The sequence below is a fragment of the Juglans microcarpa x Juglans regia genome, chromosome 1D (assembly GCF_004785595.1).
Source record: "Juglans microcarpa x Juglans regia isolate MS1-56 chromosome 1D, Jm3101_v1.0, whole genome shotgun sequence".
Lineage (NCBI taxonomy): Eukaryota > Viridiplantae > Streptophyta > Magnoliopsida > Fagales > Juglandaceae > Juglans > Juglans microcarpa x Juglans regia.
Window position 1 is genome coordinate 9,598,953 of NC_054594.1, and position 23,346 is coordinate 9,622,298.

Below are 23,346 nucleotides of genomic sequence, written 5' to 3' on the forward strand. Positions count from 1 at the left end.
CGCATTTCTTCAGCTTCATGCCACCGCAAGATTACGAGACCCACTAGCACCATTTCGGGATGAAAGCAATTGGAGAGTTTGGTTTATAATCTAGGATTTTGAGAGAACTGAAGTTTGAAGGTAAGAAAGTCGGTCAGTTTAACACTTGAAATCCAAACCCGTCATTTATCGAGTTGGTGAACCGAGCATTTAACAACCCGGCAAATGCCGATTCGGGTCGGGACAGGTCACTCGGGCAACTCGATTTACCGGGTCATATGCACAAGCCTACCTTTAGGATCTAGAGAGAAGGAAATAAACTTATAAATAGACTCCATAATAATTATAAAATGTCGGAGTGAATTTTCCAAATAGCATTAGATGCCAAATAAAATGCTATAAAACACATTCATGTGTTTATCTTTATCTTGCTCTATGCCCAATAGTTCAAAAACGATAAGGATCTGTATCCAAATTTGTAAAAGCTTTGAAACGGACGGTAAAGTGTCAGGAAGCTTAGGTACAAGAAGACATCATTCTTAAATAGCCGGAAAAGGTGGTGACAGCCGTGCCATCATATTTCTTTCATGAACCAGGTTAACCAATGTGGCGGCAGGGTACCAGGCAACCATTAAATCTGACACCCTAGCCATATTACATCCTGTGATGGAGTTCAAGATCTCGCACCTTCACCGTTGTCCTACCACCGATCTAAAGGGGTTGGGTGCCCACCTCAAATGTGTGTACCTTTTCTTGTTTTACCAAGTGAGGGAAAGGAGATCTACATTTTTTATTTTTTTTTTTGGTTTCAGAGATCCATATTTTAGAGGACAGATTCCTTTTCTAACAGACAATTCTAATAAGAGTACAAAAACTTCTAGGCAGCACAAAATTAAGAAATCTGATCAAATAAGTTTAAAGTACAACTGATACAGAGATGCCAGAAAATCAAAAATCATGTAGTGCTAAAACAAGCGCAAATCACTTTCTTGCCCTTTCAGTTCTACTAAGCAGTACAGATCCTTCTTGCAATGACAGAACTGATTGCCAAAAAGTTCAAGAAAGAAGGTACCCATTTCAAGAAATATTTTCCTGATCGCCTCCTAGAGGATAATGAAGGCTTGGATTTGAAACACTGGACTCTAGAACACAACTGTATCAAGCATTGTTCCCAGAGTTTGAATTATATTTGACGACATCAAGTTTGAGACATGTTCTTCAAGGTGCTTCTTTGCGTCCTGCCTTCCCACATTTGCTATTGCAAGCTTTTCTGGTGGCAGCTCATCTTCCTCCTGCACTGCCTTGTTGTATTTAATAGCTAAGTTTAGCATCTCCTGCACATGCCAAAACAAAAATCATAATCAGATAATAGTAGACTATATATCAAGTATCTGTACATATATATCAATCAAAATCCGCTCTCATCAAAGGTTGGGGAGGTCAAAACAGCTCATTTCTGAAAGTCATTCCCACTGCAAGAATGCTGTGCCAATGTCAATGTAGCAAATCAATTTGTTTTTCCTAAAACATAGCCGTCACTCCCTTTAAATCACTGATTCAGTATCAATAAACACACCGTTTATGGGTACAGGTTAGCATATGCAACAGCAGGGGGCGTACAAGGTAATCATATTCCCATAGACAAAGTCCAGAACTCCTAAGCCAGAACAAGTTTTTTTTTATTGCCACCGGGTGTCCGGGACAAAGCCTGACTAACCGCAAGGGTGCACAAGCTCTTGGCAAGGAGTTTTACGCAAGTGCACCTCAGGTAATTTAAGGAAAACTTCAAACCAGAACAAGTAACACAGCAATATGGCCTGTGGTAGGATAGTATTATAGCGGGCATGTGGGGAAGACAGCATGGCAAGGACCTTTTCTGTCTATACCCTTCCAAGGTTAAAAGCAAGATATTAGTATATTTGTTAAAGTATTATGCAATATTTTATGGGAAGTGCTTTTGATGAATAAAGTGTCAACCTTGCTCTACAATAAAGAGAAAATTGAACTCTGACAATCCACAACATCATTTTGCATTTATTTATTATAAATGTAATTCATTATGTAAAAGAATAGTTAAAAAATGAATAAATTATGCAAAAAATACATAAATAAATTTGGTATCATATAAATTGTCTAATGTGGAAATGAATTTCTGATAAGCCAACAAGTTAATGTTAACAAATTGTCAGCAATCACTACTCCTATGCACCCATACATAATTTCTGGAATTTTAATTTTTTTTAAGAGATAAATAATAATGGTAAAAGAGAAATAGTAATGAATAGGAGATTTTAAAGGGTTGGTATTTGTCTGATCAGATGCCTTTGGAAATTTGAGAGACGGAGAGTGTATGAATCATGATTTGGTTTAAAAAGTCACAGATGGATTTCAGGAGAGTCCAAGGAAAATTAAATCTGGAAATGCGGGGTGAAAAATAAGCAAAGAGAGAGATATGCTAAGAAACGGGTGTTGTTGTGTGGTCAAGAGAGGGAAAATTCCTTCTGTCTTGTCTTCTTTCTTAATAATTGACATGTTCTATATCTTCTCTCATTTTTTTCTCACTTACAATAAATACATATTAAAAAAATTCAAAAAAGCATGCTGTTTGTGCTTTAAGCCCACCAGAAATGGAGCCAAAAAACACACTTTTTAATGTGGCCTTTTGTACACATGCTTCGGTTTTGGTAAGTGAAACACTTCGAAGTTAAGCACACTTTTACCAACGCCATTCCTTAGACCTTCACTTACCTGAACGGTCTGCTCATTAGTTTTTGAATGGGTGTCAAATCGCTTAAGTGTTAAGCCATCAGTCCATTTCTTCTTGTGAAGATTAAGCAACATCTTCTCCTCAAGTTCATTCTTCCTGTAATTAATTGCTATTGAGTAATAATGCCGATTCAACCCATGGATCAATGCCTGAAAATAGAATGCATCAAAGTAGGTCAAAGGGCTGAATTGTAAAAGAACAGCCAGACTACTAGTTCAGCACTCACTTGGATAGATGGTTTATTAAGATGCCCAAGGTTGGACGTTGTCTGTCGTGGCTCTTGGCCAAGCATCATAGTTTGTGGGTTAATCAGACGAAATGCATCAATCACTACTTTCCCTTTCACACTCTGAATTGGATCCACAACCACAGCCACAGCTCGTTGATTTAAAGCTTCAAAACTCTGCAGAAGATAACAAATTTGAGCATAACAAGTGTTTTGATGAGGATGATAATGAAAGACAAGCTAACACCATCCAATAAAACAAATGGAAAAAAAAGAAAGAGAAAAGAAAAATAGACGTGAATTGTTGCTAGTCCAGGTGTCCTTTTTTTGTTAAGTAGCTCCTAATCAATGCGTTAAAAACCTAACTATTGAGAGAGAACTGGAAGGTAGAAGTTTCAAGGTCCAGATGTCCGACCAAAGGATCAACTGAGGTCAGAGCTAGACATCATAGATTTTTTTTATAAGTATTCAAGATAATAATTACTTAAAGTAACTTATCAAAAATTAATAATTACTTAAAGTAAAACCAAATACAATTGTACTTCATCCTGAATAATCAATTTAGTTCAGCATTGAAACAATATTACTCCAAAAAGTAACCATTAATATCAACTTCGCCACAACATCTCTTACTTAAGCTAAAGCCACCATTAAGAAAATATCGCCATTTTGAACAAAAAAGATGTGCTCCACATATTCATTCTCCTAGGAATGTCGCTTAACCAAAGCCACCCATTTCCATTTATCCATCCTCTCCTTATATCAAAGAAAAGTCTAACTACCTTTTTTTTGATCGGTAAACAAATTTTTATTGATCAAAAGGGAGACATAGAGTGTCCAAGTACACGGGACATATACATGAACACGATCACAATGTCTATCTTAGAGATACAAGAAACTCGTGAAAAGACCTGCCATGAAAATCAATTACAATCGACCAATGGAGTAAAGTATTGAAAAACAAAATTCTAAGCTCTTCCATTGATCTTTCTTGATCTTCAAAGCATCTTGCATTCCGCTCCCTCCAAATGCACCACCATAGACAAATAGGTAGCATCTTCCATATGGATGCAATTTGAGTGTTGCCCCTAATACCTCTCCAAGAGGCTAAAAAATCACACACCCTTTCCGGCATCACCCACGCTAACCCCACCCGTGCTAAGACATCTGTCCATAAAGTCATGGCAACCTCACAATGTAGTAATAGATGGTCAACGGACTCACCACTCTTCTTACACATGTAACACCAATTTATAGCAATAATGCCACGTTTCCTTAGGTTATCTATGGTAAGAATCTTCCCCAAAGATGCTGTCCATACAAAAAAAGCTGCCTTTAGAGGTGCCTTTGTCTTCCAAATGCTTTTCCATGGGAACGGGACTGAGTTGTGCAAGTTTAAGGAATGGTAGAAAGAGCGAGCCGTGAACACTCCCTTCATTGATGGACGCCAACATATCTTGTCTTCTCCTTCCCCCAACACACTAGTGGAATACACAAAATCAAAAAAAGCCGAAAGGTCGTCCATCTCCCAATCTTGTGCATCTCTATGAAAAGTAAGGTTCCATTGGGAAGAGCCATTGGAAGAGATTATCAGATCTGCGATAGAAGCTTCTTTCCTTCTTGCTAGGCTATAAACTTGTGGATAAACATCCTTGAGCGCCCGATCACCACACCATAAGTCATGCCAAAACTTCACCTTAGATCCGTTGCCGACTTTGAAGCAAGTAAGTGCTGCATATGCGTCCCACCCTCTTCTAATGTGTTTCCAAAGCCCAACTCCATGAGGTCCACTCACCGCATTAGAACACCACCCTCCCCAAGATTCCCCGTGCTTCAAAGCAATAACGGTTCGCCACAAGGCCTCCCGTTCTTGGTGATATCTCCATAACCATTTGCCAAGCAAGGCTTGATTGAAAGTTCTCAAATTCCGTATACCCAAACCTCCTTCTTTGATAGGGGAACAAATTGTGGCCCATTTCACCAAGTGAAATTTAAACTCATCTTTGATCCCTCCCCATAGGAAATCCCGTTGAATTTTCTCCATGCGATGAGCCACCTTAGCAGGGAGCGGAAATAAGGAAAGGAAATATGTTGGTAAGTTAGACAGAGTACTTTTTATGAGAGTCACCCGGCCCCCTTTAGATAAGTACATCCTCTTCCAACCAGCTAGTTTCCTCTCCATTTTTTTTATTACAACATCCCAAATAGATTTCGATTTGAACGCCGCACCTAATGGAAGGCCAAGATATTTCATGGGCAGCTGAGTTATCTTACCCTCCAAGATGGATGCCAGACTCTCCACATTGGGTACATGTCCTACTGGCACTACCTCTGATTTAGCCAAGTTCACCTTCAAGCCTGACACGGCTTCAAAGCATAATAAAAAAGCTCTCAAAGCTCGGATTTGCTCCCGTCTGGCCTCACAAAAGATTAGTGTATCATCAGCAAACAAAAGGTGAGTGATGTTAAGCAAACCTGACCTTGCCTCTCCCACTGAGAATCCTGATATGAATCCTCCCTCTATCGCCCCTGAAATCATCTTGCTGAAAGCTTCCATTACAAAAACAAAGAGAAGAGGAGAAAGAGGGTCTCCTTGTCGCAAACCTCGGGAGCTCTTAAAAAAACCTTTGGATGTGCCATTCACCAAAACAGAGAAACAAGGCGTGGAAATACAATGAAGGATCCAAGAACACCATTTAGAGCCAAAACCGCATCTTTCCATCATATAAATTAAGAAACTCCAGTTAACGTGATCGTAAGCTTTCTCCATGTCTAACTTACAAAGGAGTCCCGGCTCTCCCGATTTAATACGACTCTCCAGACATTCGTTGGCTATAAGCACCGAGTCAAGGATTTGCCTACCTTGAACAAATGCATTTTGAGGCTTCGAAATCAAGCCTTCCATCACCTTACTCAGTCTGTTCGCCAATACTTTGGATAAAATTTTGTATAGCCCACCCACCAAACTAATGGGTCGAAAATCTTTCACTTCTACAGCACCGGGCTTTTTAGGAATGAGTGCTAAGAATGTACTATTAAGGCTTCTCTCAAACCGCCCGCTTCTATGAAATTCATGAAAAACCTCCATAATGTCATCTTTAAGCACATCCCAACATGTCTGGAAGAAAGCCATGGAGAAGCCATCGGGACCTGGGGCTTTATCACCCGCCATACCCCTAATCACCGACCTGACCTCTACCTCATCAAATGGCCTCTCGAGTCGTTCCGCAACCTGCGGGTCAAGAACATCAAACACCAACCCGTCAAGTCTCGGTCTCCACTCAAATTGTTCCGAAAACAACTTATCATAGTAATTGACAATGTGGTCTGAGATCTCGGTATGGTTGGAAGAGACCGCCCCATCTATCAACAAAGTATCTATAGTATTGTACCGCCTATGTGAGTTGGCCACTTGGTGAAAAAACTTGGTGCATCTATCCCCTTCCTTTAACCATAAAGCTCGTGATTTCTGAAGCCACGATATTTCTTCCAAAAGAGATAACCGTTCAATGTCCGCAATCACTTGGGATTTGCGGGCCCGCTCGGTTTCAGTGCTAACCCTCTCCTCTTCCACACCCTCCATATTCTTAAGCTCCTCCATTAGAACAGATTTCTGACTGTCCACACTACCAAACTCTTGTATATTCCACTCCTTCAGGTCCTTTTTCAAAGACTTTAACTTGCAAGCCATCTTATGGCTAGCATTACCATTAAAATGGTAAGAAGACCACCATTGTCTTATTCTGTCCAGAAAACCCTCTGACTTCAACCACATGTTCTCAAATTTGAAATACCTTGGGCCTCTTCTGATGCCCCCACAATTCACAAGAATGGGGAAATGATCTGAATACAACCTGGGAAGTCTCTTCTGAATGAGATTTGGATATTGTGCCTCCCATTCCGGAGAGATTAAAAATCTATCTATCCTCGACCAAGATGGAAGTTTTCGGTTGCTAGACCAAGTGAATGAACCACCTGCAAGAGGAATATCTAGTAAATTCTGTTCGGAAATGAAGTTAGAAAAATCTACCATTGGTGAGTTGAAACCCGAGCCACCTGATCTCTTGCTCGGGAAACGGGTGACGTTAAAATCACCTCCAATACACCAAGGTAAGTCCCATAAACTGTTAATTCCGGCCAACTCATCCCATAGTAGCCTTCGAGACCGGTCAAGATTAGGCCCATAGACGCCTGCAAAAGCCCACTGATAACCATCCCTTATGTTCTTAAAAGAGCATGCCACCACATGATCCCCCATGCAATCTTCCATTTTTTCCACCACTCTTTTGTCCCACATAACTAGTATGCCCCCGGAAGCTCCATTGGACGGTAAATACAGCCATCCCACATGCAAACCGCCCCACAAACTCCTAATAGTACGAAGAGAAATAACTGTCAGTTTAGTTTCTTGTAGGCAAACAATGTCTACTTTCCAACTACGGAGAAGGGACCTAATAAGTAGTCGTTTATTCACGTCATTGATCCCTCTCACGTTCCAAGATAAGATTTTAGGCTTCATTAACAAGAGAGATGTCCCTCCCTTTTGCTCTATCTCTCCCCGAGGTTCCTTCCTTATTATCATAGTTAATGGAGCATTGCAATCTTTTCAATTCTCTCTCCTTTTTAGCAGCCGACTTCAGTACCGTGGAGCGACCAGCTTCCATGGCTACTAGGAGAGCCAAGAATTGGTCTTCGTACCCTTCACAGGAAATCCCCACCCAACCATGAAGCTCATCTACTTTTTTTAGTACCCAATCTGATGCTCGAGGTGCAATATGAGGTGGGAGCATCTGTAAGGGTGACGGGCTACCCATCTCCTCCTCTTCTATGCCCCCAGAGTCCCCATAAATGCTCAGCTGACTGGTACCCATCTCCTTTCCAGCAACAGAATCTGCTCCCGCCAAGATAGTGAGTCTTGACCCACCCATAGCTGAGTCTGATTCAACCACATCATCGGGGCTACCTGTGACTGGTTCAACATGCTCCAAACACATCATCGGGGCTGTCTGTGTCTGGTTCGAAGGCATAGGCTCAAATACAGTAGCCAGAGCAACTTCACGTATAAGTCCCGAACCTTCTATGACCTTATCGCTGCTCGCCGACGGCTCCTCTGACGTCGGCGACGTAGTCTGTGCGCCGATACCCTTCATCGTGACAGTCTGTGTAACATTCGGTCCATCGTAAGCACAGAGGCAGTCGTAAATCTCTTCTACTTGCTTTGGTTCTGTACCCGCCAGCGATGTAACGTCCGTCGTGGCCTCTGCGACCTTCGACGGAGTCGATTGCGTCGTTTCCGGCGACGGTGGCTCAGGCCCACTCGTCAACGGGCCACCTACAGTCTGCATCTTCTTCCTCCAAATGGCACCCCGTGTCCCCAAGGCCCTTAAGCCCTTCCCTTGGCCCTTAAGCCCACCACCCGTGTCCCCAAGGCCCACATGGCAACCCGAGCCCACTCCTTCCAGATCATAACCCTCAACGCACCGTATTAACTCCCCAACTCTATTAGTTAGCTCCCCCAACGATTCCTGTACTTCACATAACTCCATCAGAATTTTTTCTTCTTTCGGTCCCATCACCCCTCTGCCAACACCACCTCCACACTGAGCATCTGCCGAAAAGGGAGGTAATCCCTTTTGCAAGCCTCCCATCACCTTACGCTGCACAGCTCGAGGCACCTCCAGAACCTCCTTGTATGACTTGGTTGGCCAAGTTTCCACCATCTCAGGCGATGGGTTTTTCCCTTGGACACCTACTCTGCCCATGTCCTTCAACACTGCCACCATCTTCCTCCACCCCATTCCTTCCTTGTCTTCAGGTATGAGTATGTAGCTCCTGCGCCCTCCCCCCCCATACACAGCCAAAGCCATATATGAGCCCCGAGAGTTAGAGCAACGCTGGGCTGTAAGGCCTCTGCCACCTTCCCGTCGAGCTGAGTAGTAGCCTTTGTTCTCAGCCTTCAAACAAGCCTCCAATGAGTTAGCCACCCAACCGATAGTCTCTAAACCCAGCCATATGCAGCTCACTCCTTTCCAACCTTTCTCAGTAATGGACACCCTACCCCCAAGTCTTCTCACCTCAAAAACCTTTGACTCTATAGCTAACTACCTACCATGCCACCCCCCCCCCCCCCCCTCAAAAAAATAAAAAATAAAAGCTACATATCTTATTTGAAATCAATAGCATTGGAAGGAAAAGGCTTGGCCAAGGGGGAATAGGTGTGGGGAGTTTCCAGGAAAGGAGAGGTAGCAACAGCTGATGGAGCTAAGAGATGGTGACAATGAAAAGGGAAGTAATATGTGGGAGTTAGGATTTCGTCCAATGGAGGGAGGGAGAACCAAAGGGCGGGGAAAACAATTAAAGAACCAGTAAGGTAGAGCAGTGGTGAAGGGAGGAGAAAGAGAGAGGAAGAAGGCTAGGAAGGGAGCCATTGTCGAGTGGATGTTTTAGGCAATAGGTTGCAGTCGATCAGGTCGAACAGTCCATTTTATAAAACGATTATTATAGTTGTAAATTGAAAATTTTTCTTTAAAAAAACTCATCAATGAAGGTAAATTTTCACGAGTCAAAACAATCCTTTGGAATCTTCAATACCATCCTTGCAAGCAGATTAACATAGAAATTCTCTCAAAGTCTTCTAAAAAAGTTAACCTGACAACTTATAAAAAAAAAGTTAACCTGACAAACACTGTAACAAAAAAACATGCATTTTTCTATAACTTGAGAAAGGGCAGGGGGAAGGCCAAAGAATACACAATAAGTGAGAAGCGATTAGCACAAAAAGTTAAAGGAACTGCTGATGTACAAAACTTTTTAGCAGAGAAAAAATACGACATTTTTTTTTTTGATAAGTGAGAAAAAATAAGACATTTAGATGGTCTTTTATAATCGAGATAAACATGCCCTTGCTTTTATTAAAACATACAACTTTTTCTGTCACAAAATGTTTACTGCTGCCATAAAGAATAAAATTTCAATATAGGCTAAAGTAACAACCCAAGGAAAGCTTAAGTCACATCTGGCCCCATATTCCAAAAACACCAGCAAGGTTACAATTGGAATCGCTAGTAATAATTATATTGCAAAAAAAAAAAAAAATCCTCCTAGTCAATGTGCGATCTCATTCACCGTCCTCCCACACTAAATCCAAGGTGTTACAGAGTATAAAATGGAAGATAAAAGAACAAAAATAAACTTAAGAAAACCGCGCAACCTGCTGTGTATTAATGTCGACTCCAGAGAGCCAACATCCAAATCCAGGATGCGAATGGTACCACCCAACAACCATCTCAGGCCTGGAATACCAAGCAAAAGAAAAGTAAGAAAGTCAGAAAAACAAAACACAAGTGAAATAAAGAAAGGATATCATCTGTATAAGCATGTTAAACGCGGAAGCTTTGATATCAGAACTCAAAATCTAAAGCAAAAGCCTGATTTTGGAATTGGAAGAATTCATACAAATATCCAATCTTAAGCATTAAATTGAATCCCCATAGAGGGATGGGAAAACACACACAACAGAGCTCCTTAACATACTTTCCGTCAATTACTCTTGTAAAAATGATACCTCTAGTTGATTAGTTTCAAAGGTTTTTTTTTGATAAGTTGATTAGTTTCAAAGGTTGTGGGAGTGAAGTCTATAAACTTCCAATCTCTCAGCCTTTTCCAGTTTAGACTAATCTTTTTGCAAGTCAAGATCATGGCAATGGTATTTAAGATGTATAGGTTCCGTAGTCGGAGACACGACAGCCAAGAAAGAGTGCTAGAAAACCACTAAAAAGAAAATCCATGAAGCAAGCACAAATACCCCTACCAATCCCCAAACATTATGCAAACGGGGGTTTTTACACAAACCATTTGTCTTTTAAATATTTTTAATTGAATTTCGAAATTTTTCTTAAAAAATTAAGTATCAATGACGATTCAACACCCAGTCCCATAAGAAACAAAAATACAATGGCCACCGTCATTTTCTTTTGTACTCCACGCATAAGCAACATAGAAACAATCAAGCACATGTCAAGTCATGCGCACAATTAATTGGAATAATCCAATTTTCAATATGTACGTCTAAATACTACACAGGCTCTCAAAAATCAAATACCGTCCGGTCTGTTTAAGCATATCAAGCATGTTAGTCTGGAAGACGTGATCAACGGCCTCAACGCTAACCCCAGTACCGCTCTGTGGCATTGCAAAGACATCCACAACACGAACAGTGTACTCATCCACAAACTCTCCCAGCATTAAACCCATCACTTCCATGGGAACACCAGCTCTTCCTATCATTCACATCCAATCCAAAATTATTAAAAATGCAACAACAACTAGACCTTAAATATCCCAAATAGGCCCAAAAGCTAAAGCTAATTCCGTCAAAACCCTAGAATTGAAAATCAGAAATCCCAGGCGTTTAGATTCCACTTCAAACAAAACAAAAAAAAAAAAAAAAACCGCGAGAAAAGAACAAAAGCCTAACGTACTCCGATTGGAGTTTTGAACCAATCAAGCTTACGGAAAATATAAATGAAATCCGAAATAAAATCCAAGAAAAAAATGAGAGAGAGAAAGATGTACCGTGCTTAAGCATTTTGAGGAGGGCGAGGGAAGAGATATAGACCTGCTCGGACGAATCGAGGGTGGGAGAGTCCGGCGGCGGGTGCCCCAAAGCACCGCCTGCACCGGCGAACATTCGCTGCAATCTCTCCATGCCGGACATATCCGATCTTTCCGGTTTCTTTCTGAGCAAGAATTCTGCTTGCTTCGGGATAATTTTTCCGGACACAGCGAACTAAAGTGCAGACAGGAGCTAAGCTAATTATATTTACCGGACTGGGCCTGGGCCCATTATAGATCCCTGATTTTGAGCAGAAAGGACCGGCTTGGGCTGACTCCGAAGCCTACCATTATAAGCCCACACTAATCCTTGATGATCCACATGCTTCCTATCATAAAACTTTCTTTTAAAATGGATTATGTATGTATATATGCATGTCGGAATGAGAAATGATTTTTATGCAATTATTTTATAATTTATTTTTTATCTACTCTTTTCTTTTTTCAATATTCATCAATTTTGAGTTGACGATCGATTTTGACATATCTAAATATTTTTCTGAAAGATTTATTAGTTGGTTTGGAAAAAAGAGAGCATTTTTTTTTGGTTAAAGATTTCACTATTCCTAAGGTCCCATCACCGACGAAAAAACCTCTTGTGCTCTGTTTCTTAAAGGAAAAAACTCCCAACCGGTCGGCTGATCACTCAGTTTTCACACCGGTCAATAAAATTTCACCACGTAGAACATTCAACAAATCTCCATCTACATGTATTAGATTCTTCCTTATTTTCCAAATCTCCATCTAAAATTTCGCCATGATGTCACATGTCACCCAGTTTTCACGCCTGCCAATGGACGTCAGAGATCTACAAGAATATGACTATAAAAGATCTCCACCCTTCCCTTCCACATCATGATCAGCTGCCTTTGCTTTGGTCTGTACTTTGGACATATAGAGATGCAAAAGTATAGGTCGATAGCATAAAACAATAGAACTTCTCTTTGATTTATTATGCTTGAGAATGATTAAGGAATACTGTTTCGAAATCTGTCAGTTTAGTAGCAAAATCTGTGATCTGGTGGGTCATGTCTTCCTTTCTGAGGAAGACATTCACGTTCGTCCGTTCATCTCGTCATGTCCTCCCAAATTTGTCAATTGTCTTGTCTTCCTTTCTCTTGTTTGCCATTCCTATATACTGTCTTTCAGTCAAATCCATTTCTTTGAAGGGAAAAGAATAGGAACATGGGTAAAACATTGAAGCACTCAAAGATTGATGTTCGAAGAGAGATGGAGAGAAAGAGTGGGTAATGGGCCTGCGGAAGGAAAACTAAAGATGGAAATCAAAGGAAAAAGTGTGGAGAGAGAAGCCGAAAAGCAAGGATTAATGGTGAAAAAGTTGAAACGCCGTATGTTGGTAGGGAAAAGAGGAGGCCCTTCTACTCCACCACCAACATGGAGGCTTGAGTTTTCATCTCACAAGAATGATGACGCTACTAATATTCGAGAATTCCTCACCTTTCCCAACACCGCCGCATCAATCTCTGCGAGAAAGCTCGGCGCAAACCTCTGGGAGATACAGCCCAACCGAAACGTCCGCCTCCTACTCGCTAAAATGAGCAAAGGTGGTGCTGGGCTTCGTTGCAGCCGCCACAGGGACAAGGGCTTTGAAATTACCAAAGACGTGGTAGACCCTCCTGATAGCTCCACTGACTCGGTACAACTCTACCTATATTGCTTTGCCCTTCTCGTTTATTGGTTGCTTAACGTTAATGAGCATTATCTTTTAGGGGAGTTGTTGTCTTTGCTGGTTTTGTGGGTGGGGTAATCTACCTGTTTGACCTGTGTTCTTCAGTTACCATTTTTCAGCAATTGTAGTTGTTGATATCTTGCTTTCTGGGCTTAGAATACCAGTAGTTTTGGTAACAGAAATTTGGAATTGCTTCTACCTATGGGGAAAAAGTATTTGAAAATTTTATTTGGTTACATGGAATCGAAAGCATTTTATTTGAAAAGTTTAAACGTTTTACATCTGGGATAACATTATGTTGAAGGAAGGATCATGAGGCAGAACGTAGACAGAATTTGTGAACACCTATGGAAGAGAGTTGTGATCTGATTATCATTTGGAAGGTTCCCGTGTTTTTGCTTCCTCGTATTTTTATAACTGAGTAGTGAGTACTGATTTTTACCCTCCTTTTGCAGCCTACAAATGCAAGTCACTTGAGGAGGAATCTTGCTGCATCAATTGTGCAAGAGCATCGACCAGTTCAAAGGAGCAATCGTGCCCTGCAGCCTGGATCTCCGGCAAGTTATGGTAGCTCGTTTGAGGTAAGAATGTATTCTGCCTAACATTCCACAATTATCTTTGGTTAGTCTTTTTTTCCCTTTTTTTCAGTTGGTAAATGAGATGGCTTGTGAGTTAGTAATATTGTAAAATCAAAAACTTGCTAAATGACATGTTGGTGATATTTCAAACATTTTGTGTGCAAGTCTTGGCAAGTTACAGGTATTACAGATATAGTAGCAGAACTTTGAAAATATAATATTGATCCTACAACTTGTAAACACTTTGTTTCTGAACACAAGTGCCCTTGAGATACAAACGGTGTTGTAAAAGGACCATACGAATAAAATTTTATTTGGTGAAACAATGCTTGTCACTAGAACAAGGAACTTCAAGCAGGCATATGCCCCATACCTTTCAGGCAGTGTGTGGAATTGAACAAGTTAGTTTGCTAATTAAACACAAATATAGGCATTTTTCCACCTTTGTTAAACTTTTCTCACAGAAGCCACTGTTAATGGTTGTTTAGAAACCTTCCTTTTCACACAATATTCCAGATAAAGATATGCAACATACTAGTTTACGTTATATTGCAGAATTTACTTACTAGCAATACGTCCTCTGATTCCATCAATACTTATATTACCCATTTCCTCTAATTCTTGAGAAATTAAAAACCCTATTTTCACAGATTCTGTAACATATGATACATGGTGATAAGGAGCATGACTGGAATATAATTGACTAATTAGTCATCGATCAAAGAAACTTGATTAATTACTCATGAAACGGTACAAGAGATGCGACTGTATTACTTGATGACTTTTAACTTCCTTTGTGCAATTGCAGTTTCTGCCATGAGAATGCCAGTGCCACGTACCTTACTTGTGATTTAGATTCATTAATTTCAGTGCCGTTACTCTCCTGCCTCCAAATTTTCCTCAGATACCCAATGTAATGTTGGCATGATGAATTCAGAAAACCTTTGGTTTTCACAGGTGGCACGTTATAAGCCTGCAGCCACTCCCCCAAGTTCTTTGGACTTAAAGTCTAGAATGGTTGAATCAGATTATGGCATTAAAACATCCACAGAGTTACTCAAGGTGCTCAATCGGATTTGGAGTCTTGAAGAACAACACGCATCCAATATATCATTGGTGAAAGCACTGAAAATGGAACTATACCATTCCAGAGCAAGAATTAAAGAATTGCTAGAAGAGAAGGAATTAGGTAGGCATGGAATGGGCGACTTGATTAAACGAGTAGCGAAGGATAAACTTGATCGGAAGAATAAGGAGCAAGACCGGACCAAAGCTGCAATTGAAGCAATAAAAAATGAGCTAGGAGATGAGAAGAAGTCAAGAAAGCATTCAGAAGGCCTGCACCGAAAGCTAGCTCAAGAGCTTTCTGAATTGAAACAATCTTTTTTTAATGCATTGAGAGAGCTTGAAAGAGAGAGAGAAGCACGGATTCTGTTGGAAAACTTGTGTGACGAGTTTGCCAAAGGAATAAGAGATTATGAACAAAAACTCCGGCCCTTGAACCACAAGACTGAGAAGTATGGGGTTGGTAGGGAAAACCCTGACAGATTAATCCTCCATATTTCAGAAGCATGGCTTGATGAACGGATGCAAATGAAGCTTGAGGAAGCTCAAAATGATTTTGCAGAAAAGAGTACCATCCTGGACAAATTAGGGTCTGATATAGAAAGCTTTCTTCAAGCTAAACGGTCCAATGAATTAAGGACTAATGGGAACTTGCCCCCATTGGAGCCAAAGACCATGCGCCGGCATTCATTAGAGTCCTTTCCTTTGAATGATACTGTTAGTGCACCTCAAAAAACAGCTGATGAAGAAGCTTTCTCTACTGTTGATGATTCACATTCCTTTGAACAAAACAAGGGTACCAGTAGAAAGCAAAGCAAAGGCAGCTCGAAACAAAAGATTAATGCTTCAGATAGTCATCACAAAGAGAGAATGAAATCAAATTCTATAAGAAAACAGGTTGAGATGGGAGGAGAAAAGAAAAATGTAATAAACTATCCTGATAAATCTGGAATAAGTGAGGCTACCCAGGAAGATCTACAAGAAAGACACAGTAAACGAGTAGGGATCGGTGGACTGAAGTCGGATCATGTTCTGAATAACTTGATTCGAAATTATTCCTTGTCATTGGAGGGTGAGAAGATTGATCCCCCAAATAATTGCAGAGAAGATTCTTGTGTTCGGTCGGTATTAACAAGCAATGCAAGTTCAGCACAACAATGGATGTCAAAGTTAAAAACCCCAGATTTTGAAAAATCTGAATCTTCACTGAGATGGCCTCGGGGCTTGAAGGAGAATACATTGATGGCAAAACTACTTGAAGCGAGGTTAGAGACAAAGCAATCTCGATCAAAAATTTCTGAAGGTTCATTCAACTGAATGGTAAATTTGTCTGTAGAAAAAGAATTTTCTGATTGATGATAGTTGCTTTGTGAATATTTTGCCTAGAGATCCTCTTACTAAAGGGAGTATTTGTAGAGCAATGCATCTGGAAAAATAGGCGGCATACTTGTATTTTTCTTTCTATAATAGAGTTACTTTTATACATGGCAATTGTATTCTTCACATGGTTACAGTGATCGACAAGGAGAATTCAGCCAACCAAGTTTTGGTTAAAATTGATTCAACTAGTTGTTGCACTACGTGTAATATCCAAGACCTGATTAAAATTCAAGACAGCTTTATGAAAGAAACCAGGCTTGGCGATATTCTTCGAAGATGGTCTTGAAATTTTAGCCTCGTCTATTCCTAAAATTTGTAGCACAATGTATATGGAAAAAAGGCAGCATACTTGTTACTCTCGCTATAATAGAGTTACTATACATGATGGCAGTTGTAACCCTCATATGGTTAAATACTGATCAACTAGGAGAATTCAGCTAACCTTTGTGTCTCTCAATCTAAGTAAGAACAGTTTTTCATAGGGATGGAATATGCAAATAATATTTCTTCCTCTTTTTTCATTTTGTTTTTATGTTGTTTTTGTTTTCTGTTTTCTGTTTTCTGTTTTCTGTTTTTTGCTTAAATGGAGAGATACGATGTGAAGATTGAAAAAGAGGGAGACTGAAGGCAGAAAATTAGTTTGAAAGAGGGAGAGTGGGGAATGACGTTATAGTTGTTAATGACAAAAATATAGGTTTTGACTCATGCAATTAGATGAACAGTAGGAAACTAACTGATCAAATCTTTTCTTTCCTGAAGGGGAAGAAAAAGATAGACAACAGAATATTTGAGAAAAGAATACAATGCCAGAAAAACTTTTATTTTTACCTGCACTGTTATGAACACCAACAAATTTATATATCATTGGCAGCATAAAAGATGTTGAAGCTAGCAATGACAATTATAATTTACTGTCGTAAAAAATAAACTCCGGCAAAGACAATTAATTAGAGAAACGTCGAGAATTATCGATAAACTGGCATTTTTTTGTGGTGATATTGAACTTTCATTTTAAAATTCTAATACCAGTACTATGTTGTAGAGTTTATATATATACTCCCTCTACTAGGTTAGGCATGCATGCATGCATACATACGTATGTATATAAGCTACTTCAACTGGTTTGATGGATGGACATTTAAGCCTAGTCGGGAGTTACAAATTGGACAGGCTATATCTAGGTCAATTGTGGAAAAGCAGTGGAAAAACTGCATCAAATCTGAGATTTTACCGCTAGAGGTAACATCGCTTCCACTATGCACTTTGATCTAAATTGCTAGCACTGGTATTAGAGCTAAGATGGTTGTTCCCAATTTATGTTATGATCTGCGACTTGTGATTTTTTTAGTGAAATATTCTCAGAAAAATCTCTTTTTGCCTCTCGGTAACCATGGTTGTCTAAGAGTCACTGCAACAAGAGGAGCTAGGTGACACTTTTGAGTGTTGTGCACGTCGGCACATCCCACGAGCAAGTGGCGGCAGCCCCTAACTCAAATTGGCAAAGCACACAAGGTGCTACATGGACACTACAAGAGGTGCAAAAATCACCATGATGTTGCGTGAGTCGACAGGCTACAACGCCCACATAAGGTGCTTGAGCACCAAAGGCGTTACATGCATGCACTTGATCCACGAGGTTCAGCAAACGAACACATCACAGAGCAAGAAATTATGCGCCTTTGTTTTGCCCAAAGAGGTGTGCACTAAGGATGGGCAATGGATAGGGGTGAGCACCGACCTAGTTGAAGTCAGATCTCCCTCAATATGACCTTGACTTTGTCGGAGTTGAAATCCAAACTTCGACTCCAACTCTAACTTGTGTAGTCTCCGACTCAACTCATACTTTGACCTACACATAACTACACATAATTTACTTTACTTTACGGTACAGAACTAGTTATGAAGTTGGCTTTTCATCCTCTATTGATGAGATCAAAGGCAACAGTGGTAGTAGTTGTGGATTTTGTTGATTCTTCATCTCCTCGCTTGATGCTCTCTTCAATTGTAGATCCTGAACCTTCGGTCAAGTTGCTTTTCTATCCAAAACATTCGACTAACTTGTCAGAGCAGAGTTGACCTTGGGTTTTTTCAGCTTTATATTTAGCCAATTTTTAAAAAAGAATTTTTTGTTGGCATTCAAATTTCAGTTTTTCTAAAAATTAAAAACTAAAACTAAATTATTTACTACTGATTTACTTCTATACTAATATCTAACATATTTTTATACTAGACTTATATTATAGTGTCTAATTACATATTATTGTACTATAGTATTATGTATTATTAACTTATTATAGTAGACTTATTTCTATTCTAATGTCTAACTTATTTCTATACTAGACTTATATTATAGTGTCTAATTACAGATTATTATACAATAGTATTACGTGTTATTATATTATACTAGTGTCTAACTTATTTATAACATGTTTCTACACTAGACTTGTTTCTTGTGTCGAGTTACATGTTATTATACGTTAGTATTATATGTTATTATACTAATATCTAACTTATTTCTAACTTAATTATATACTCGACTTTCTAGTATCTAATTAGATGTTATTATACTTTAGAAAATTAATATAATTTATTATACTAGACTTATTTTAATACTAGAGTCTAACATATTTCATGCAAGAGGTTTTCATATATCACATCATATTATAACAGAGTATTGAACTTATTCAGATTACAACAGATTCAAATTATCTTTATATAATCATGTGCAAATTTTCATATTCACACATTTTTATACAACTGAGAACAGAATGCCAAAAATAGCTCATACCCCAATCATAATAGAAAATATTTTTCTCTTCTTACATGAATTTCATGAGTAATGTAGATAAATGACCGAGGTTGTTATCAGATTTCTTTTCATAACAAAGTATGTATGTTTTTTTATAAAATCAACCCTAGTCCATTTCTTTTTATGGAAAGTCTAGCATAAGAGTCTTGCTTACTTGACTCTTCAACTTTTCTGAATATCCTCACAATAGCATCAATCAAAATTGTTCATTACCTGACATAATTAATACATACTATAAATTCATACAAAATAAACTGGTGTATCTAAAATAAATGACACAACTAAACAACTCTATAACAATAATATCCACAGTTCCAGTTCTTCTAACCTAGTTACTACTAAACCACAAAGTGACTTCCCGAACATCGCCTATTTAAGGCATTCACACTTAAATTCTCTTTTCAGCCTAACCCACTACAAAATATTATAGTGATATTCTGCCCCAATTAAAATAAGTCCAACTTAAAAATCTAACCCATCAGAAAATCGGCCCAATTAAGATATTTTTTTGAAATAATATAAAACCAAACCCAACTTAAAATACATGCATAACTTAATAATCTCTTAACATAAAACAAACTCAAACACAAGTCCAATATACATCTAGCACAAAACCAAAAGCCCATGTGAATAACCAGTAAATAAGGTTATAGAATGATATATATATATATATATATATGGCCCATTTTTATTTGAAAGCAACACACAAGTGAGAGAGAAAAAGGTGTTGGAGGTAGAGGATTACCGAGAGAGGAACGACACCGTGTGATGGCGAATTTGGGTGACTGGAGTCAAGAATCGCGATGGCTGGCTAATAAGCTTCTTCTGAGCGTGGTCGTGGAATATAGAGAGAGGATTGAGAGAATCGAGAGAAAGCCTTACCAAGGGAGAGACAGAAGGCTACGCCAACACTAAAAATGGCCTTCATGCATGGCGGGGTGTGATGAGCTTAGGTGGTTCTGGGTGAAAGATTTTGGTTGGATCCGCGTGGTGCGATGGTGGTGGTTCTCGATGTTGGAGTTACTTTTGTTATTCCTGTCGATTTTGTGGTGATCTCTTTGCTAATTTGATTTTTTTTAATGTAAAATAATGGCTTGAAAAGGCTGGTGGCTTGCTTAACGTGTGGTGGCGGTAAGGCTCATGGTGGCATTGTCATGATTAAGGCTTGCAGAGGGTTAAATTGGTTGAGTTGTTGCGGGGGTGGATTGCGGTTGTCTGTGCTTGTTGGCTCTTGGTTTGATTGTTGGATGTGGTGTTGTTGTGAATTGAGTGGAGGTAAGGTGCACTATAGGTGTGGAATATAAACTAAAGTGGCATGATGAGATGGGGCACGAAGAGATAGAAAGAGATTTGAAATATGATGTGAATGGGAGAGGAAATATCAGGGAGGAAAGAAAAATGAGGGACAAAAATCTGGGGGGAAAGAGGAAACCGTCAGGGGCAAGAGACAAAAGAAAGGGAAAGAAGAAGGGTGTTACATACCAAAACGGCATCGTTTCACAGGCGGGTTGGGCTTCTTCAGGGGCTTGGGCGAGATTTGGGCCTGAGTCTTACAATAAATATGAGTCTGACTTTATGGTTGTGCAAAAGCCTTTTATTTATAAAAACTGGGTCTCTTGGTAGGCAATTTTTTGGAAAGTTACTACATATGCGATTGCGCATTAAAAGAAATGGTTCCAAAACCTCACTTGAGACTTGTGGTTTAATTGTTTGTAGTTGATCATGTGATTTATTTCTCTCATGGTATTGCCTATTGTGCACATAATAGTGATATGTTCCATGATTATGTGCATGACTATGAGCGTTTAGTTGGCACACACATCCACCATGTTTTTAGGAGCTATGGTGAAAATGTATGTTGACAGGCTTAAATAGGTTCATGCACATAAGCGATCATCTTTGATGCTTAGATAGCAAGCAAAGATGAGACATTGTGGCTCTTAATGTTTATGTAGCATAAAGAGATGGTTAACACAACACACACACACATGTATATTTCGCCTTAGCTGTGCTAAGATAGGATCTTTATATATTTGTTAAGATTGTGCATGGATAGCCCACGATTCGTGTAGCCTGTGTTTGGCCAAATGTAAGACCCTCTTTGATGCTTTGGATAGCGAGCAAATGGATGGCTCGAGTTTGGCACTGAGATAGTGACTAGACTAAAATCTGTACAATGTAATGCAGTTATACACACTTTTTTGGAAAGAGAATTCCACCATAGTATGTAGTTCATACTACTTGTGCTTTTATGACCTAATAGTAGAGGTAAATGAATGGATCCGGCTTTATCACCATGTGAGTCCTATAGATCTTAATTGATGACCTTAATGTATTTATACCTTTTGGTAACCTTTGACCATGTCACAAGATTAAGGTTTTAATGTCTACTACTTTGACATGTTGTCTATGATTATGAATGATACAGTTTAAAAAGACATTGCTTGAGAAGTGAGTAGACTAAGACTAAATAATATGAGGGCGAATGGAAGACTATTTGATAACACTTCGATATTGTTTGTACTCACTGCCAACAAGTTATGTTTGGGATGCTTCCATCCTCCACTTAGGATTTAACGGAGACTCAAGATTTGGGACATGCAACGTAAGGTTACGTATCCCCGTTCATAACAAATAATACGTAATGCATCTAGCCAATATGCAATAATTGTAGCAGAAAATATGTTCAATTATAAATTGTACCAAAATAAACTAAAATCCCAAAATATTTTTCATAACATTAAGGCTGCGTTTGGTTCCTAAACTCAGCTGAGTTCAGTCTAATTTTAAGCTGAGTCTAACATCCAAACACCCAACTCTCAAATTACTAAACTCATCCCAACTCAGAACCTTCTTACACGTGGGATCCACAATTTTTTTCAACTTAAAATATCTTTATATATGAGACCCACAACCTTTTTTAATTTTTCATAAAAAGTACTAAACTCATCTTAACATCCAAATACACTTTAAACTCAGTTTAGATGGGCCCACATAACTCTTTCCACTACTTAACTTACTACTATTCATAAAGAATTTAACTCAATTGAGCTCAGTTCAACATTTAAACGTAGCTTAAACATAAATGTTGGATTATCCATCAAAAGACATAGCCTCAAACTAAAATGATTTTGTACTAGAGTAGGAACTCCTTAGTTACAAACGTCTACATAGCCTCCAATCTAAAGGTTAAGTCAGTCACGCAGCCAAGCTTGGCTATCAATAGCAAATAACATTAAAAAATTGGAGGATGATCTCCATAATCTCCTCTAGGCCCAATTCCCCATTAATCGATTTCATCCAGGCTTGATAATTCACCTTTATGATGACTTGACACAACTTCTACCATTCTGGATGGTAGTGAAAGTTAGAACTACTACGGTGAGGTTTTTTACAAATCTCACCAAATTATACAACTAATTTACAATAGTTTACAAAGCATGCACAATAATTAATATGATGTATATATATGATTATGTGAACTTGCCTTTTTAAAAATAAACACCATCCTCTTCGGAACTTCATATTTCGTGATATGCTTGTTTTCATAAAAATAACTTCATTCCTTCTTGTTCTTAGTCTTACAGAGAACTGTGTTATCTTATTGTTTACCACACCACAACACAGGTTCTTAGACTAGTTGTGAATACGTCATACAAATATACTCAAACAGAGCAAAATGCCTATGCCATGAGTTTTTTTTATTTATATACACACCTACCAGAGTTAAGAGCTTTTACTTCACTTCAAAAATCTTTTGATCACATTCGATGCCCATTGATAGTTTTTTGTCAACTCAGGAGATTTCACTCCATTTTACACTTCAGAGTGGATATGGGAGTTCCACTAAGATAGTTCCTCATGCTTGACTCATGCTTCATGATAGATGTCATTATAATATGACATGGATGTTTAGATATCAATGGAAACTTAGAATAATAACACGGATTATTAACATGGCATTTATTATTGAACATATTAACATAAATTGAGAGTAAATTAGAAGCTAACTTACAAATTGTTTTTAGCACAAAAATTTTTCCACAACTGAAATAATGCGACGCTAAGATTAGAGATCATTTAATATACCATAATAACTCATCATCCACTTCTAAACTTCTAAAAACAGCAATTTGCAAAATAACTCCAACAATTTCCTAAAATTGCAATTTGACTCCTAAATTTTTGAAAATTACATTTTGACCGCCAGAAATACCAAGATTCACAAACTTACATGTA

General features: G+C 38.9%; 2 protein-coding genes across 2 annotated transcripts; one reads left to right on the forward strand and one right to left on the reverse strand.

The window, feature by feature from the left end:
* Positions 1-871: 871 nt before the first annotated feature.
* Positions 872-11,798, reverse strand: LOC121251494 (26S proteasome non-ATPase regulatory subunit 14 homolog). Its single transcript, XM_041150757.1, has 6 exons — positions 11,547-11,798; positions 11,074-11,251; positions 10,183-10,264; positions 2,973-3,149; positions 2,728-2,895; positions 872-1,313 (listed from the first exon to the last, which is right to left on the reverse strand). Exons 1-6 carry the CDS (start codon positions 11,686-11,688, stop codon positions 1,122-1,124), a joined length of 939 nt encoding a protein of 312 aa, XP_041006691.1. The 5' UTR covers positions 11,689-11,798; the 3' UTR covers positions 872-1,121.
* A 725-nt stretch (positions 11,799-12,523) lies between these two features.
* Positions 12,524-16,401, forward strand: LOC121236360 (uncharacterized protein At5g41620-like). Its single transcript, XM_041132783.1, has 3 exons — positions 12,524-13,242; positions 13,731-13,856; positions 14,811-16,401. The coding sequence occupies exons 1-3, from the start codon at positions 12,802-12,804 to the stop codon at positions 16,233-16,235; spliced, it is 1,992 nt and encodes a 663-aa protein (XP_040988717.1). The 5' UTR covers positions 12,524-12,801; the 3' UTR covers positions 16,236-16,401.
* The last annotated feature ends 6,945 nt before the right edge of the window (positions 16,402-23,346 follow it).